The 20,065-nt window shown below is 40.0% G+C and overlaps 1 protein-coding gene across 12 annotated transcripts in view; it reads right to left on the bottom strand.

Annotated features, from left to right (window-relative positions):
• Nucleotides 1-20,065, bottom strand: part of ATF7IP (activating transcription factor 7 interacting protein) — a 168,919-nt gene that overhangs the window by 54,922 nt on the left and 93,932 nt on the right. For 10 of the 12 annotated variants that reach the window (XM_034774680.1, XM_034774652.1, XM_034774658.1 and 7 more), the window contains 9 exons: nucleotides 16,893-16,985; nucleotides 15,366-15,511; nucleotides 10,526-10,663; nucleotides 9,018-9,083; nucleotides 7,774-7,847; nucleotides 7,066-7,154; nucleotides 5,663-6,298; nucleotides 3,407-3,474; nucleotides 152-1,855 (listed from right to left, as the gene is read on the bottom strand). In XM_034774680.1, the coding sequence (XP_034630571.1) occupies nucleotides 401-1,855; nucleotides 3,407-3,474; nucleotides 5,663-6,298; nucleotides 7,066-7,154; nucleotides 7,774-7,847; nucleotides 9,018-9,083; nucleotides 10,526-10,663; nucleotides 15,366-15,511; nucleotides 16,893-16,985 (2,765 nt within the window). In that variant the 3' untranslated portion in view covers nucleotides 152-400. Of the gene's footprint in view, nucleotides 1-151; nucleotides 1,856-3,406; nucleotides 3,475-5,662; nucleotides 6,299-7,065; nucleotides 7,155-7,773; nucleotides 7,848-9,017; nucleotides 9,084-10,525; nucleotides 10,664-15,365; nucleotides 15,512-16,892; nucleotides 16,986-20,065 lie in introns of those variants that run through there. The other 2 variants (XM_034774714.1, XM_034774721.1) reach the window with 1 other exon arrangement.

Below are 20,065 nucleotides of genomic sequence, written 5' to 3'. Positions count from 1 at the left end.
TGTAGTGTATTTGTGCCTACTCCTCTTAACTATCAGTATTCTCCTCTTTGTAAAAGGCTACATCATAGCCAGCAGGCACAAGATGGTATAACAATAAACACACCCTCTCCATAAGTGTAAGATATAAAGCAACACTTACTGAAGTTGGCATTATTTAAAGGCTCTGCTTGACCAACTTTAGTCCCAGCTGCTGTAAAAGGTCATGCAGACTCCAAGCCTTGCTCTTTCAAAATTTCTTTTCACAGCTCACTTCAGGGGGCACAGGCAGGATACTTCTTGCTGAACTAAGCAGTAAGAAATTTCCTTAATGCCCCAAGTGCAAAATAAATTCAATCAACAGGAGAAGGTTTCCTTTTTCTACCTTAGCAATGAATCTCAATTGATTCCTTTTATAGATGCATCAAGTCATTGGTTCTTGTTTTATCACACGGTTTATAAACACAGGTTCACTACAGCATCCTTGAAGAGCACTGGTAGTCACACTGGTTATGTCCTTGGGAAGAAGCACCTTGGAAGAGCTGTGTTTCAACATCACGTGACTTTTAGAACTCAGAGCCATGTGTCCCCCAGGGATTAAAGTCACATTAGTGCTGGGTGTCACATAGTTGCTGGCAGGTGCAATAGATTTCTTAGGAAGTAAAGGCATTTTGCTTTGTTCTAAAATGACATGTTTTACGGAAGAAGTGGAAGCATCAGATACTGGTTCTTTTACCACTTCATTTGGAATAGTGTTATAGAGATAATTGGGAGTGTTACTCTCCATTATATCCGACCAGGCCCTGTAGCGAATTTCTGCAGTTCCCCAGTAATGTCTAACAGCAGATTCAGAGCGATGGCCTGTCACTGCCATGATCTCTCTGGGCCCCAATCCTGCTTCACATAGTAACTGGATGGTAGTAGTTCTGAGAGAGTGATTGGTATATCGTTGGGACAGCCTGGCTGCCACACTTATCCTGGGCATCATTGTACCCAAGTAGTTCACTCCCATAGGTTCCCGTTTGTACCAGACAGGCTGCTCTCGCATCTGCTCTGTCGTTAGTTTTAACGGATGCAAGTAAAAGGCAGGGGGTTCAGGTGGCAACTTAGACAAATAAAGCTCCAAGGAAAAAACAGGACAGTTTGGGTCTCCTGGCATATCGTACATTTTACCCATTTTATGGGGGTCTTCTGCAGCTCTCCCTTTGCCAGGATATCTAAACATAGCATACCGTCGCCCATTCTTGTCCTTCTCAACAACAAAGGCATCTGGAGCCAAGTCTCTTAAGATTTCCCTCCCTCGTTTGGAAAAATGTAATTGCAAATCAAACCACACCTTGTTGACCAGTGCCAGAGGACTATGTAACCCCAGCACACCAGACAGCTTAATCTTACGTAAATCCTCAGCTGCTATGGGAGGGTGGTGGTGAGTTTCATCCTTCCCCTGCATGCGCAGCATCTTCAACACACTCACAAACACCATATTAGCACTGGCAAACTCTTTGTCCTTCATTAGGCAAATCTGACGATTATAGGGTAGCATTTTGAGATGCCGGTTCAAGCCAGCACGCATGGACTTATAACTTGCCACACTGTAGGTATTTCCATCATGGTTCCTTATTGTGTAATAAAACTCTCTTAAAATATCATTGAGTTCAGTTACAGGCACCAATTCAAAGCTAGGATCCTTGCCATTTTTAGCCAGCCACTGCTTTAGTAGATTAGCAGCCCAGCCAGTCTGCTTGTGGGTGTTTTTGATGCTCTTAGCATCCTCTTCCTCCTCCTCCAAGCCAAACAGGACATCCTCAGGGAAGTTAAAATTCGTCTGTGTTGCTTCTACTGGTTCTTTACTGTCTGATGAAGTCTCTTCCTGTTTCAACTGGTTTTCGAAACAATTGATCAAAGTTGTACCATCAAATATGCCACAGGTATACGGCACACTGCGAACTACTTTTTGTTCTGAGAGCTGTGAAGTGCGGAGTAATACATAATATTTTGGATTTTACATAACAAAAAGCAGGTGGCATTAACTGGATTTTTTAAAAATGACATGGCATGTCTTAATATCATACCTCTCTAGCCAAATTTTTAAAAATGTTTAGATCATAGTAACCATGGCATTACACATGCTTTAATTCATTTCATTGACAGCAGCCCTAGAAACATATAATGTAACAAAAAGCTGAAAACCGGAAAGCATAACGCATTTTTCCTTTCATGCTACATACCCACCACTTAGATGGACCACTACCACCACCAACAGGGGTTGTTCCTGCAAAATCTTTGCCGGGTTTCAGATTTTGTCAAACATCAAATATTCTTAAACATATATCTTACTCTGACATTAACAGCTGAGATTTGAATCCATAAATTTGTCAACTTTTTCTGTATTTCAGAGATTAAATATATATAGATATCAAGTATGAATCACATTTTGGTAGCTATAATCCACAGGTATTGAAGAAAAATTAAGTACCAAGCTACCATTTTTAGATACTCAATGTCAATACATCATTTACAGATGGCAGTGATTGGTCATTCTAAAATATTTGTCATCTATGCCAAATCACTACTGCTATTATGTTTGAGGGGGGGGGGGTACACCAGCCCAGAAGATTTTTCTCCTGCCCTACAGATTGAACATTATCTTGAAATACCATTAAACAGGGGAATGTCACAAAATAGAAGTTATTGTCCCGATTTTCCTCTCTCAGTCTATATACTAGTTAAACTCTACTGAGTTCAATGGAATTACTTCTCATTAATACCATTATTAGTGGGAGGGGATTTAATTTTAAAATACAATATGCAGAAAACCGACTACAAGTAATTTTTAAATGATATAATTTTCCCATTTCACTTCAATGCAAGTTCAAAAGAGGTCCCAAGACATGAGGAGTTGGGAGAACTGCAGATTCTTCTTTATTGTCTAGTGGGTATTTCTACAAGAAGGATTTTGTGGTGTGGTACACAGAACTGAAATATTAGATACTCAATTAATTTATTCCCATCTGACAGTCCATTGGCATAGTGAGGGAGGGAGAAGTTTGCAGTAATTTCACAGGTTTGCAGCTTTCAAATAAAGTTCAGAAGCTGTAGACAAACCTGGGTTGTGTGCTTTTGTATCAAACATGTTTTTAGTGTTCTTTGGAAGAAAGGAATTAACTCATCTATTTACACAAAGTTGTTGGTCCTAATTATACTGGGAATCTCTGCAAATATTACCAAGAGCTCATGTTTCTAGTAACACTATGGGTCAGAAGAAGAAAAAACAAACAAACATGAATTGAACACAAGAAAGGAAAACTAGAAAGGAAGGAAACAAGGAATTTAAGTTGTTTGGTTGCAAGATGAGAGAGACAGGTGAAGATCTATGCTCCTGTGGATTATAACTTCAGAATGTTGCATAGAAGCATAAACCACAACCTACCTGTGCTGTGCTCTCAATTGGTCTCTTATTTGTTGAAGCATCAGTTGGTGGTCTGTTTGTCTGGCTCTCTGAGGGATCAAGAAATTGTTCATTTGCAATATCTAATCAGTGTCACGCATACAATGATAAAAATAGACTTGGTGGAAATGTTAATGATTTAAAATTAAAAGCTTTATACAGCTGTAGATCTCAAAGTGGTTTACAAAATGTAGGTGGGATGGCAGATATAAAATCACAGGTACTTTCCAGTCCAATAACAATGCTACACATTTTCTTTCTCAGAGGTCTCTTAGTGTTCTAAATGTATTTTTGGAACACCTCATTAGCAATCGCCACGACAAAAATCCCCCAAATCCTTCTTTATTCTGTATTTACACTGACAGGTTATAAAGTAAAAAACGAAGATATGTATTCACATTTTTGAGTGCAAACTGACTCTGAACGTAGAAACAATGACTGAGCACAGAATCATTTAGTTTGATAGGACTGCTCTCTGAACAGACACTAAATCTTTAGTAGGGAGATCCTGGGGCTCCATTTTATACATGTTAAAGGGGTTGGGGAATATATTCCTGAAACACAATGAAAACTCCCAGTGCTCCTTGCTTGTAACAGTGGGAAAACTCCTACTCCAAAGTGCTAAGCAAAGCAAGACTACAGTTAGTTACCGGTTCTGAGCTAAAAGCTGAATATGATATAAACAAGTGCCAGCTTGATGAGTAAAGCAGTTTGAATGTGTAATTTCAGACAAGAAAGTGAAATAAAACCAGTTCTGGTGCCAAGCTCTGCTTGTATTTTACCTTACCATGAAGTGGTTTAATTTTTTTATAGATGGCTTTAGCTATTAAATAGATGGCTATATCATGTATCTATATGGGGAGCAAATATTTGATAATGAGCTTTTCAGTCAGGCAGACAAAGGTATAACAAGATCCAATCAATGGCTGGAAGCTGAAACTAGACAAATTCAGACTGGAAATATGGCATAAATTTTTAACAGTGAGGGCAATTAACCACTGGAACAAATCACCAAGGGTTGTGGTAGATTCTCCATCACTGGCAATTTTTAAATAAACATTGGATGTTTTGCTAAATGATACATTCTAGTTCAAACAGGAATTATTCTGGGGAAGTTCTATGGCCTGTGTTATACAGGAGGGTTCATACACGATCACAGTAGTCCCTTCTGGCCTTAGAATCTATGAATATGCAGTACTGCTTCTCTGTCACTGGGATACCCATTCAGTCTGAAACACTGAAGACTGGTCCCAAAAATACTCAAGACTGCTCCACCTGACACATGGTAACTGAATCTAGAAATGCAGAAAAGCAGCAGTAGCAGCATTATCAAATGGCTGAAGATGGTAGGAAAACACTTCAATTGCTTACTGAAGTATCATTTTTAAACATTCATTGCACTTGAAGGCTTGGCTTTAACAAAATTGATACATTTAGTTTATTTGTTTTTTTTGTGTTTATTCTGCTGTATTCTGAAAGGTGCGCCACAATATTGTAATGCCACCGATATAGTACTTACTTTCCTTGTAATGTGCCTTTACTCTGTAAAGCAGTATTTCTCAAACTGGGGATCCCAACCCAAAAGGGGGTTGGCAAGGCTATTGTAGGGGGTCACAAGACCACAAGAAAATATTGCCAAGGGGAGAGGGAGCAGGAGCGGGAGTGGAGTACAGCAGCCGCTGCTCTCCAGCCACCCAGCTCTGAAGGCAGTGCTGCCGCCAGCAGCTGTGCAGAAGTAAGGGTGACAATACCATAAGTATGCACCGATGGGTATGTACTGTAATTTGTTAATACTTGTGGGGGAGAGGTTCATCACAGCCTGAAATATTTTCAAAGGGAAGGCCCAGAAAAAAAGTTTGAGAACCCCTGCGATAATGCAGTCATTTTGGAAGGCTGCATTAAAAATAAATGCATAACAACTAATAGTAGACTGGGAGTTTCTGGCATCAAGTGGCACTAATTCTAAACAAAGAAAACTTTAGCAGGCAAAAGTGCTTGTGTCATTTATTGTTAGAAGGAATTCAGAAATGTCCAACAGACACTTAAAATCAAACACTTTTTTGATGTAAGCAGTTTTGACAGATCTTAGTCTAGAGGAGTTGTCTCAGTAAATCATTCTTAGCAAATAAAATTCCTATATGAATAAACTCCACTTCTTGCCTGTTTAAAAGCTTCATGTTCCTCTTGCACATCTATTTTCTCTTCCACTCCCAAAATTAATATTCAAGCATAGCTTACCAACTCGAGATGCTGTGATGGTGCTTGGTTCAGTGGGAGCTGGACTACTGAATGCAGAGAGTGGGATCTTCATCTGTATGGGACCTCGATTGCTGGTAGGATTATACAGTCCTGAAGTAGCCACTGTGGTCAAAGTAGTCCTTGTGGCTTGGGCAACAGGATGTGCTGTAGAAACAGCCTGTACTGCCAGTGTTGTCCCTATTGACCCAGCACTGGCCGGAGAGTTCCTCTGAATACCAGGGCTGGGCACAGAAGGGCTGTTATTTGGTTTAGCTGGGTTAGTAGACGCCAGAGACACTGGAGTTTTGGCAAGGCTACCAACAGTAGAAGGGCTTTGTACAGATATAAATTCAACATTGCCTGACTGCTGGTTGGTGACCAAAGTCCCTGTGTGGCCTTGCAGGAGCTGAGGCTGGGAGGATACTGCAACCGGAACATGTAAAATTACTGGCAAAGACTGCAGTGAGACAGACATGGGCTGACTGTTGCTACTGGGCATCTGTGTGGTGCCAACTACTGTAGCTGTGTTGGCTGTAGGGAGAACTGATGTTGTCATGGAGCTGGAAGTCACAGGAGTCTGAGGTTTGGGCTGTCCACTGACCACTGTCTGAGGAGCAGCAAGACTGGGAGCAGACACTACAGAAAGGACAGAAACATTTTAAAGTTTATGTACCAAGTGAGCAATTTCACATCAATACAAAAGCATAAAAATGGAAAAACACAATATTAGATTAATAATTTCACCAGGGAGCAGGACAGTTTGTAACTTTTAAAAAATATTATTTATATTTTATATTACAATCATGCCCAAAGCGCCAATCAGTATATGATCCCCATTGTGTTAGGTGCTGTACAAATATACAGGAAGATATAACCCCTACCCTGAAGAAATAAACAGATGGCATTTTCTTAGTGTCAAAATTACACACATACGTGATTGATGCAGAGAAATGTTAGAATCTTGAACTCATATTTTCAAGAAAGTGTTAGTAGGCAAGTTTTATCCATCAATTAAAATACTGCAAAGATAAAATGCAGCAAGAATTGTAAAAAATCAGCTTATGGAAACAATACTACAGCCAGTTATTGAGAAATTACAAAGGCACAATTATAAGAGATCAAGGCCCCAGTTCTATAACTTGCTATGCACAGGCAGACCCCTACAGACATATACAGTTCCACTGAGGTCAAAGGGACTGGGACCTGCCTATGTGCAACAAAACTGCTGGATCAGGGCCAAAGTTAGGCAACTGTCTATACAGTAAGTATGTAGTTAATTTGTCCGCTTGTTAGTAGAAGATGATTCTGTAGAAAAGACTTGATCTTCACAATTTTCAGGAATGCAGTCTTTGTTTAAACAAAATTGTGAAGTGTGTTTCTAAAGACCAGGCGAAGCTTCTTACCTGCATTCATGGGGGGTTGAAAAGGTGCTGATGTGCTCTCTCCTATGTTTCTCTTGGACTCCAGCATCTGTCTCACTGTGCTGGCATTTCTATGGAATAAAGGTTTATGTTAGCATCTCCCAGTGAGTGCTTCTGAGATGTACCAACAAGCAGTACAGGAGTCTAGAGAAAGCAGTAGTTTAAAAAAAAGTATCTAAACTATTTGTACTTATGTCATTTTCAATATCCACCTATTACTAAATACTTTTTTCCTGTAAATTAATCCACTGTGTCATCTCTACCACAGTACTGCCAACTTCATTCATTACTTTTAGTGCACTTGTACACAATCTACCTTTCCCGATAAAAATACCTGTAATTTTTTTTTAAAAGGTAATTTTAACTCCTTTTTAAAAATCTATTACTACTAGCTACTCAATATTTGGCATTACCTTAACTAAGTGCACATTTTCTGTAGAAAATATGAGTTTTGTGACATGAAAAGAATGGGCATGCATTCACAGCTGAACAGCAAAGGAGGAAATGAAAGGGCATTATAAATGGGTAAAATACAAGAATATTAAACTAGCACAAACTCAGGATATTCACTTAATTATATGCAGCAAGCTCTCTTACTGGGCTTGTTCTAAACACAACTCAGTATTAAAATGACAAATTCCTACTCTAGTAAACTTGAAAATGAGACACAGCTGCTTTCTCAATCCTCACCGATAGGTTAGGTTGCTGATGCTGCCTGTATCACTCACTGCTTTCCCTGGAGACAGAGGTGGGTTTGGTGGATTCTACAAAGAAATAAATCAACTTTAAATCTACTGCTTTATATTAAACTCTATTTTTTCCATTTTTGTCCAACGTGCAATTTCTACTGCCATAGACTCAAGACATAAGAACTTGAGATGTTTTAGGAACTCTAAGCACTCATTCAATGAAGCATACTGTCCCCTCTTATTTGGCATATCTTAATCCCGGCTTCAAACTGTTCGGTAGGGGGAAATCAACGTTTCTTGAACTCATTCGGACTTTTAGTTTCCATCTTTTTCCTTGGTAACTTATTACAAATATATTTTCTGGACTCAAGGAAATAGTTCTTCCCCGTTTACTCCTAATTTCTTTAAATTTTTCCCCAAAATATGACGAGAAAGGAGATATTCGTCTGGATCTACTCACTTGCTTTCCCCACCAAAGCCCTAATCTATCTTGCGTGGGCATGGCTCCCTCCAGAGTCCTTCAAACTCTGTTCCAAGTTAAAGAAGAAGGCTGGATCCAGAGCCTCTGAAGGCGAGCCTGTCCTACGATCTGAGGGAACTACATCTAATTCTTTAATTTTTACGTATGAACTTGAAACTGCAGTCTCATTTACAACAAGGTCCCTTTACACTGCTCTAAATTACACTTAGGACTTGTCTACGCAGTATGGCAATGCACACTAGAGGGCTGCGAATTTTAAAGTGCACCACTATGTTGCGCACTAACTGTCCTACATAGATACTGCTGGTGGATACTAAAAGTTCCTTTGTGCATGTTAAACTCTTTATAATTTAAACCCCTCTAGTGCACATTACCACACCCTGTAGACCAGCTCTTACACCCATTTCAATGCACCTTTATGCTTCCAAAGTGTGTAAAGAGGCCTTAATGAAAATCGGAATCAGGTCCTTGAATTTGAATGAAAAGATGGAAACACTAGGCTTATTGTAGTCTCTAACATTACCACCTGCTAACCAACACTTCTGACATTAGTCTCACACCCAGCATCAGACCAAACTAAGGCAACACCCTCTTGCACTTTCTACAATTAGAACAGATGGAGAAAATTTCTCCATAACAGGGGAAACTGTTTAACTGTATTTCTATAGCGTTCTTTTCATACTGAAACATGTATTTCCATAGGTTATTACTCAGACTACTTTTGAGCAAAAACTAACAAAAGAATCTACAATTTCAGTCCTTACTTCCTGTTTTTTCTTCAGGTCCTCCTTGGCTGCTCCAAAACGTTTTGTCAATCTAGCAATTTTAGCCTGGTGGTGGAGGGGGAGAGAACCACAAAAAACATTTTAAAAAAATTAGACCAATTAAAGATATACACTGAGATAAATTAAATGCAATTTTAGAGAAAATAGTCTTTCCCAGGAAACATGGCACAACCTGCAACTAATACTCTACAGCAGAGAAGCAAGTGTGTGAGAGAGCATGTGTGCAAGAGAGGGAGGGAGTCTCAAACTTTTTAAAGAGATAGTCTGGACCATCTTTCCCTCTAGAAATTACACATACCACCCTCCCTTCCCAATGGTGATCAGACAATATCCCCGCAGCACCTAAAGCAACTACTTATGTGGAAAAGTAACATTAGGAAAATATTTAAAACTATTTTAATGTCTCATGGATTATCATTTGGGAAAAAATTAATCATACTTTTTCTGCTCTTCACCTCACCTCCCTTTCCTATCTATTCTGCCCTCTCTCATTTATCCCGTACCTAAGTTTCTTTGCCACCTGATCCTTCTTTCCCCCTGCATACACTGTCCAGATGCTAGGTTCTTTTATCTTCCGGAATACTTTCCGGACATCTCTTATTCCTACTCTGGACATACTGCCTAGAGCCAATTCCCTCTGCTTTTTTTCATCCATTGGCAGATCCTGATCCTTTCCAGATGGCAGTTTCCATAGCTGGCTACTTCTGGTGCCACCAGTTAATGCTATTCTTCTCCTACAAAGCAGCAGACCTTTGTATAGGCAGCTATGCTGCCTCCTCCTCATTTCCAGTTTCTTTTATAGACACACAGGCTCTTCTTTGCAATGAAACATCTGTATGAAGAACTGGAAGCAAGGAGCCATCCCCATGAGACCTGCTGGCTCTCCATAGACTGTGAGCGTCACAGACAATGGATTTGGGAAACTCTGATCTAAAAAACCTGGCTCACTCAAACTTCCCACCTTTTACATATTTTTACAAGGTAACAAGAAAGGCTGCAATCTGTATGACATATATTAATTATATGTGCTGCAGAAGCACCTAAGGGCCATGGATTAGATTCCTATTGTGCCAGGCTTTTTACAAACACACAAAGAGATTGTCCTTGCCCTTATGAACTTAAAATATAAGTATGGCTAACATCAAAAAAATTCACAGGTCACATGATTTTCAATTTATTTGACAGCTATATTACATAGGTTGGTGCCTCAATACTGTGATGATGGGTATACTGAAAATGCCCTAGGTACCATAGATTGATCAGTCTGTGCAAGGCTTATGTCAATAGACCATTAGAGTTCATGACATGAGCCCTGCACAGACTGATCGAACATGTATTCAGTAGCCTCAGGTTTGGAAAATTCCACACTTTCTGCAGGAAGACTGGGGCAGCTCGAAAAAAAAAAAAAAAAAAAAAAATGAACACAGCTAGTTGAGAAGCTAGTTTTTAAACAATGCCATACTGTGCCATGTAAAACACATAAGTACCTGTAGTTCAGTAAGCACAGTTTTATGCCTCTTGCTACATTCTATCTTCTCTACTCGTGTTTTCAGATCTGCCAAAGTCTTGTCAAATACAGCACACTGCAGGGCACTGAGTTTCTCCTCTAACAACCTCTGGACGACCTAGAAAAATATGCAAACATACATTACCAGTACTTGGGAGGCTGGCAATGTCTTTATGCACAGCACACATTCAGCATCTTGTCACATACAAAGATTGATGCTGCAATTCTGTCAAATCAAAATACTGATCATCAGTACCATGATATTTAAGTATTTTTGTAGATGCAGAGTTAGAAAAAAGAATTTCTCATCTTGAGTTTTAATAGATATAGATGGACCCTCTGCCAGTTGCCGAACAAGTCCATCTCTCTATAGCATGATAAACATGTATAATCCTACCAAAGCAGTTTTTATAAGATCCTTAACAATAGTGTGAAAGGCACTGTGGTAAAGTTTTGTGTAAAGGGACTTTTCCCTGACCTTATTTCTGTCACCATAGATCCTGACATTTTAAAACTGGAATTTAAGAAATTCAGTGGAAAGAACAAGCCTAACACATTTCTTTCAGACACAGTTTTCCTCCAACACAACTGCCCTATGCTCCCATCTGTGGAAAGAGAAGTTGTACAGTAACTAGAGTGAGATGTGTGGCCCTTATCTGTATTTCACTGTGCGTGCATATGGACCCATGCACCTGAAACTGGAAAAATTTTGCGAGCAGTGTCCATTGGTCCATGCCTGCACCCTTCTCCACATACTCCAAACTGAGGGCATAAGGGATAGACCAACCACCTCTCCAGTTTCTTCTCTACCATGAATTATATATAAAGATCTGAAACAGATAGGGACCACATCTCAAAGAATGCCAGTTACTGTACTAGGTAAGTAACTCCTCTTTCTTCAAGTGTATTCTTCTTCAAGTGTATACACTATGTTTATTCCACAGTGGGTGACTGACTAGCAATATTCATTGAGGAGGAGGAGGAGGGTGAGAGGACTTCTGTGGTGCCGACGACTGGAGGACTGCTGTGTTGAAAGCTGCGTTGGGTGCAGAAACTTGTACCAGGGCATAAATGATTCAGGAAAGTATGGACTGAGCCTCATTTTGCTGCTTCACAGATTTCGATGAGAGGAATGTCTCAAAGTGAGGGTACTAGTGTGGCCTTGGCCCTAGTCGAATGGGCCCTCATGGAGAAGAAGTGCTTTTCAATTTGTGACGGCAAAATGCATCTTGAAATCCATTTAAGTCTCTGGGAAGAGATCACTTCCCCTTCTCATCTGTTCATCAAAGAAATTAGGAAGTTTCCTAAAAGATATTGTTCTTTAGGTAGAATGCCAAAGCTTTACAGACATCCAGAGAATGAAATCTTCTATCCTCACTGGTGATGTGTGGTTTAGGGAAGAAGACAGGTATGTGAACTGAACTGTCTTATTAAGATGGAATTCTGAGATTACTATGGGGGTATATTTAGGGTGAAGTGTTAGAGAAACTTTGTCCTTATGGAAGACTGTGTATTTTAGATCAGCCATAAGGGTGCCCAGTTCACCTACTCTTCTAGTTGAGGTGACTGCAACCAGGAAGGCAACCTTCATACATTAGATAGGTGGGACAAAGAGCATGAGGCCAGAGGTTCGAATGGAGGCCGTGTTAATGCTGAGAGGACCAGACTGAAGTCCTATTACAGAGTGGGCTTCATCACAGAAAGAAAGGTTCTGGCCAGACCTTTCAGAAATTGTACAGTATCAGGTTGAGTGAAGATGGAGTGGTTGTCTCGGTTGGAGGATGGCAAGAGTTAATAGCTGCTAAGTGTACCTGTAGGAATCTAAGGAAAAGTTCACCTGATGTCTCTAAGGAAAGAAGATACTTAATCCCAAAGAACTTTGACATCCCCACCATATTATCTCTAAAGGCAGAACCGCCGTCAGCAGCAGCACAGAAGGAAGGATGGCCAGGTATGGTATTGCCATGCTTACTTCTCCGCTGCTGCTGGCAGGGCGCTGCCATCAGAGCTGGGTGCCCGACCAACAGACGCTGCTCTCCAGATGCCCAACTCTGAAGGCAGCACAGAATTAAGGGTGTCAATACTGCAAGCCCCCTAAAATAACCTTATGACCCCTCCTGCAACTCCCTTTTGGGTCAGGACTCCCAATATAAGAAACGCTGATCTTCCCCGTGAAATCTGTATAGTAGAGGGTAAAAGCACGCAAAAGATCAGATTTCACAGGGGGAGACCAGGTTTCACAGTCCATGATGCATTTTTCATAGGTCTATTAATAGATCTAGGAAATGTCTGTAATCATCCGGGGATGATGGTGACAGTCTTGTCAGAGCTGTCTGTTCTGGATCTTCCTTCTTCTCCATTAGTTCCTGAGGGGTTCCAGTTCCTCTCTGTAAGGAGAGGAATGTCATGATTCACGATGTGGTTATACCAATTCATGATAGCATATATATGGGTCCCATAGTCCCAATAAGAGCAGTCCAATGATGATTGAGGCCCAAAGGCATAGGGTACTACTGCTCCCAAGATGCGTATACTAACCTAATATAAAGGAGCCCAGGAGATTCTGGATCCTCTATCTGGGCTAATCTCCCACTTTGGTGGAGGTAATGATGCTCTCTCACTCATGCCCGATTCACCTGAAGAGAAATAGGTAGTTTCAATTCCATGGGTGGTATTGTGGCTCTTGTGATGCCACAGCTGGTGGAAGGTACCGGAGAACTACTCCCTCTTTCATGCCATCTCTGGACTGGTGGTGTCAGGGTCTCTCATGTGAGGACTGGATCTGAGAATATTGGAGACTCCAAGGATGATGACTATAACTTCAGGGTTAATCTCTCTCCCCCTAGATGTGGAGAGGTGCAGAGGACTCCCATCCTGTACAGGTGGAGTTTGTCTGGTCAGAGTCTTTGGTGCCAGTCGACCAGTCTTTGGAGTGCAACTGTTCCTTTGGTAGGAGGCACTCGGTGCTTCTCTTTTGTTGGTACCACGGATGGTATTGCTCCTGTGAACGATGCTGATCTTAGAGCACTCTTGCTCTTCCGAGATGAGAGGCTGTGTCCCTTATGTGCTCCCGAGCCTCCTGAACCAGGCAGGATATGAAGTCTCACTTGACTTAGATAATGTCAGGGAAGAAGTCATCCTCTTGGAAGTAGACCTGGAGGGGGATTTCTCTCATCGCTTATGAAGATGTTTGCTACCCTCCTGATGTTCTTTAGTGGAGGAGTCTTCAGTTCTACTTCTATCAGCCCTGGAACTGGAAGTCACCATGCTTGGAGGCATGTTCCTCAGTGCTTCTGCCAACCGATTAGAGGACTGTTCAGCCTGGGTCAGACTGGGGCCCTGCTGTGGAATCCATAAGAAATTTTCCAAGCATATACTCACAGGCTTGGCGAGTTCTGCTGGGGAAGGATCAGCATATGCTGTACTTTGAGGAAATATAAGATTGCCCAAAGCAGCAGAGGAACTTTAGGTGAACATTGCTGACTAGGAAGTCCAGGGGCAGGAAACAGTTCTTGAATCCTGGGCATATTAGCCACCCACCGGGAGTGGGGGGGAGGGGGAATGCCCCCCCTCCCCAATCCTAAACTTGTCCTAACTTGCTAAACATTAAAAAACTATCTAAAAGTAGTACAAAAAAGACTCTTTACAATTATGTACAGGTAAAAAACGTAGCAAATGCTGCAGACCCTGAAGGGTTCCATCTCAGAACACAGGCAATAGAAAGAAACTGGAGAGGCGTTTGGTCCGCACTGCCCCTTACGTCCTTGGTTCCAAGCACAAGGAGAAGAAGAGCGCAAGCACGGACCAGTTGACCCTTCTAACAAAAATCTTCTGGTCCAGGAGCATGGAACTCATATGCACCCACAGTGGAATACACCGAGAGACCATCACTCCAAGAAGCAGCTCAAATTTTAAGTGCTGAAAGAGATAAAATTGGAGAACATTTTGAGCAGAAGTTCTATCATTTCTAACGCTAGGATGTTTCTCCAATCACACAACTGTAAAAGGAGCAAACCTTTCTTGAAACACACAAATTTTTTTTTCTAAATATTTTAATTTCATTTTACTATCTACTATATCAGTAAAGTTGCAGCAAACACCATGCAGAGAAGGACAGCCTTAAGGCTGCTTCGACAAAAACAAACTTTAATCCTATTTAAATGGTTCATTAGAGAAGGTGTTCTCTTAGGCCCAGCCTAAATTTAAAATGTATTTTACACTTGGCTCTGGTCTAAAGAGCATTTCAAACATAGTTGCTACTGAACTTTTTCCAAATGTATTTTGGTTCCCAACACAGACAAATTTTGAAGATGTCTGCATACTTTTTTTTTTTTTTTTTTTTTTTTTAAATTTCCTAGCCTATGCTTCAACCAGGCAACATGTGGAAGACTCCTGTCCTTCCATACCTGTGGAGTCAGTCTGGTCAGAGAGTTTTTGCTGGAGCATGGCAGTGCCATTGGTGTAGGAAAATGTAGAAAACATTTTTATTTTAAATCCCTATTTGAAATTAGATTTGACACTCATTCACACTGATTGGCCACACAGTATTTGGAAACGGTTCAGTACACTTTTGAACACATTTTCAAAAACAACTCCAAATGATAATAATAATAATAAAATAATAATAAAAGCAGGAGTTTATGCAATTTAAAATGAAAATACAGTCAATGGACTGATTTTTGTGATTTGCAGGTTAATATGGAAATTATGTCCAAAGAAAAGAGGCTAGAACTCAAAGTGAAAGATCTACAATAGAAGAGCTGTGGGTTCCACCTAAAAACATTTCTGACACCTCCATTCTGCAGCAAGATCTAGTATACCTTTTGCAACTTCTGGTTAATGTCCCCTCTGGCTGTAATTTTTACTTGGAGTTCTGCTTCATACTCTTCTCCCATGTACCGACGACGTTTAGAATGTACGTTGTCCATATCCTCTGATTTGGAACGCTTCCTTCTTGACACTTCACCTGGAAGCATATGGCACAGGAACCGCTGAGGAATCTTTTAAGAACAGCAGCAACCAAAGGAAGCCTACAGCTATCAGTAGCATCCTTTCTTTCAAGTCCAATCACTCATTATTCAAAGGATGACAGAATCTTGGGAAAAATCTCAGATTTTTTTTTTTTTTTTTTAAATAAACCAGAAAACTCCTACACTGTGACTTCAATATGGAATTTTGATTCTTTGCACTGAAGAACAACCACCCTTTTAACCTATGACACTCTAAAGAGACATACTCTGTAAATTTAAATGAGGTAATGAAAATATGCATAGCCATCTTGGGCACACAGAGCCTGCCAAACTGCTCCTCCAAAATGTGTGACCATTCTAGTACAATTCTTTCCTTCTCACTTACCTTCTTTAAAATGGGTCTTCCCTCACCTTTGAGCCCTATAGAGATGTATAGGACAGTAATTTCCTGTACTGAGAGATAGGGCGCAGCAGGATCCCCATCCAGCCCCTCCCCCTCTCCTGCCACAGCGTGCTGTAGTGACCTAGGTATATATACCATAACCTGACTAAGCTACAATGAACGGAGGCTACTGTAAGCATAAATACAGAGAGAAAAAGGGAGCTTGGTACAAAAGGAGAAGACTGGGAGTAAGGGAGTAAAATTAAACAAATTAAAAATTGATTTTAATATTGGTTTAGAGAGATGGACTTGTATACCTTTTCCATATCTACTTTTTATTGCATACCTGCTATGAGCTCTAACTCAAATCTTGCAAATATCTGTATATTCATGGTTTTCAACTATTGTACAGCTAACTTAAATATTTTTAAAATTTGCATTACCACCTAAACTACTTACCTATGTTTAGAAAAATTTGATTCTTTTAATTTAAGATACTATTACAGTGCAAGGTAGCTATAGAATAAAGAGTATTTTTAAAGGAGATATTGATTATTGCAGGAGTGTCAACTTTCAAATTTTCTCCCTGTGAATTTTCATACTAAAAGAAAGCACAAGTGCTAAAGCTCCATCTCGGAGTTGTCCATCAGAAAGTATCTGCAAGTTTGGTAGAAATCAAACTCAAAAGAAAACCTCTGAGTGGAATGAGCATTGTCCCTGGACTATCAGACAGAAGTTTACTAGGAACATTCATGTGGTTAACAGTACTTTAGTGGCACGCATGCACTTCAACCTGCAGCTTTTAAAAATATATCATTAAGTTGAAGGTAGATATTTTGTTACTATGTAAATATTTCTCAATTAGATAACACATCTGTCTCACATTAAAGTACTAAAACAAAGGCTAAACCTGAGAATTTAATTCTAGAGCAACACTACACTGATATTCTTTCATTCTTCCTGTCAATAAGACCCAACACCTTTACGGTACCTACTTCTTTCTGGATGCTTTTCTTCTTCTTTGTGCTCTTCCTTTTCTCTCTCGTTATCCTGTTCCTTGCTTTCTTTTTCCTCCTCTTCCACCTCTTCTGCAAACACAAAAGATGACCAAATTTTATTTCTTTACATTCATTGATAAAAACAATATTAAAATGAGAGTCCTCATGGGGGTAAAATAATTCCACCATCTCTTTGAAGTCAGTCTTGTTTTGGCTGATGAACCTTGGGATTCCTATGCACATTTTCACACAGCCATTTGAGAAAGGAAAAGAGAGGTGTGGGGAGGGGGGGGAGGGGGAGGAAATACCTTGAAAATCAAAATAACTACAGTACAAAACAGTAAAAGCATTTTCAAAGGAAATTCTCAATTTATTTAAACAGCTTGAAAATCACTTGACTTTCTGAAAGTTGTCTTTAAACTACTGAAGAAATAAAGTGTTTCAGTTAAAGTGATGTTAAAATGGCTGCCTACCAGATGTCACTTTGCATTTTTCATATTCATGAAAGAGGTACTGTACACAAAAGCTTTAGTTCTTCACTAACAAAGTATTCATATTTTTATATTTCTTTCTGTAAATAAATCCACATTTAGATTATGTTGGAAGCCATAAGGTGGAGAAGTTTTTTCCCCCCACCTTTAATATTCCTAAACTAGTAAGTGGAACAAGATGGTTGAGGTAATATTTTTTTAGGAGACCAACTTTTGTTGATGATAGATACAAGCTTTCGAGTTTACACAGAGCTCTTCTTCAGATATGGGAAATGTAATCAGTGTGAAAATGAAAATATGAAAAAAGCGTGGGGCTGGGATTAATAGTTTATAGATTGTTGTAATAAGTCATAAATCCAGTGTCTCTTTTCAGTCCATGATTTTTAGTGTCTAGCAAACTTATGAATTTAAGCTCACAGGTTCATCTTTTGAAGGTGTAGTGAAGGTTTCCTTTGAGGATGATGGCTGAAGTCAGATATACAGGGATCGCTTTGTGAAAAGGGTTCACCCACAGTTGATCTAGTGTGTTTGTCTTTTATTGTTTTTCTGTGTGAGTTAGAGTGTAGAGATTGTTTCATTTCACGAACATAGCTGTTACTGGAGTATTTAGTGCACCTCTTGCCTTATTGTCCTTAAAGGGGTTAAACTTGATGCTCAGGGTGCTCATAACACTGCTCTACAACCAAAATGCTTCTGAAATAAATGTAGTCAAACTTTACTAATTCTGGGTCACTTAGAATGAAAATGATGCTTAAAATTGTTGATTGGCTCTAGTTTTCAAGATATGCTATTGGGTCAGTATATACGACCCTTGACTTGGGAATGACGGAGGATAAGTGAGTTATAAAGGGAAGGGATCTCAATTTAAACCAGAAATGACTAAAATACATCTTTGACTGGCTCTATGAATAAATCTATGACTGGGTTTGGACACTACTTGCTTTTTAGACAAAACAATGAATGATGCAATCTGAAGCTGGTATTGTGTCATACATGATATGAATTGCATCATGTTATTCATAGAAGTCATGGATGATGCAATCATAACGAAGCTTACATCACTTTGATGAACAAATTGCCCTACATCAGCTCTAGAAATCATACAGTGTCGTGCTCTCTTATTTGTCAGTGTCTCAGACACTGTTTTCAGGGGTCTAGGGCAGAGGCAACGCATGTCCCCCAAAAAGGGACTTTGACAAGACGTCTGAGGCCAGGAGTCCTCCCTAATACCCCATAGCTAGAACAGTGAGTGGACTCTACTCAATTGATCTGGAAGCATGTGGGATCCAGCAATTGGGTCCACTTGCAACAGACTGGTGACAAATGACCAAATGGAGTGGTACTGGGCCACATTGTAGCACATTGGAAGAACTACTAAATGATGTGCCTCAGAACACAGCTACCAATTTTTCATCCAAGGAGGTGAAAGAGTCCAGTTTGAAGGCTGGAAAGAACATGCAAGGAGAACATAGTATAGGTGTCTTCCAAGAAATTAGCCACATTCTTCAAAAACGGGTTTAAATACCATCAAGACAAGAATCTTTGGCTACCTAATAGACTGTGGTGATACAAGATCTAATCCATGTAGGAACAGTTCATTTTAAAAGCAGTTTAACCTTTTTGGAAAGAAACTTGTCACTTCATTGTCCTGAATGAATGGAATTTTACAGGTATACGTATGCCAAGAGTGTGCCATAGTCCTTCTGTTGGGCCTTTGAGGTTTGGGCAAAAAATGGGAAATACTTCCTGTTTAAGGTAGTCAGAGCCAAAATACCTTTGGCAGAAGAGGGAGCTATTCAGAGACATTTTGTTATTTAAAATCAAACATGACTTATTACAGTATGGCCACAGATCATGGCCCCCAGTATGCTACTTCAAGAGTAAGAAGTCTCTTAGGAAAGCTGGGCATCATACATTAAAAGGGATAAAAAGACTCTAGGGAAGAGTGATGGATTTCCAAGTTAGCTTCTGAAGAAGCATGGCTTTGTGAAATCTGGAGACCAGGAAAGCCAGTCTCAGGGAAACTAGACTAATCCAATAGTCTTTCCCTGAACTGCAGACAACAGGGTAAGGCACTTGTGCAATCCTTTCTGGAGGAAATCAAATATGTTAGCCATTGTAGATTTGATTAATCTGATCCATTTATTTTGTACCAATTTTGACCAGATTCTGTAGTATGATGAGGAGGCACACAATCACCGTCCTTTGTGAAAGGGTTCCCCACTGATCTCCATTGCTAGCTGTGTCAACTCTCTGTTCAACAACCATTAATTTAGAGAACATTTTAAATCTGGATGAAAAATTTAACCCAGGGATAAAAGTTTTAACATTTTGAGAAGGAATGCCTATCCCCAAATCATCCATCCATTTCTAAGGTCTCTGTCCACTACCATCTAAAAGTGCCAAACCAGAGTGGTGTACCAGGCCCTGTAGTTTCAGTCTTCTGCCACCAAGATGATCTGAGCATTGTCTTTCCTTGTTTTCCTAAGAACCTTGAGAATCAGGAAGGTACCAGAGGGAAGGTGTAACCATGATGGCTAATTCACATTCACATATGGGGCCTCTAAATAACAGTTGCAGCACTCTTGCCCAAACTTTCCAATTTGGATGCTTAAAAGTTAGGTACCTACTAGGGCTGTCAATTAATCGCAGTTAACTTATGCATTTAATTGCGATTAA

This window comes from Trachemys scripta, chromosome 1 (assembly GCF_013100865.1).
Source record: "Trachemys scripta elegans isolate TJP31775 chromosome 1, CAS_Tse_1.0, whole genome shotgun sequence".
NCBI classification, from domain to species: domain Eukaryota; kingdom Metazoa; phylum Chordata; order Testudines; family Emydidae; genus Trachemys; species Trachemys scripta.
This window is presented reverse-complemented; position numbering and strand designations above follow the sequence as displayed.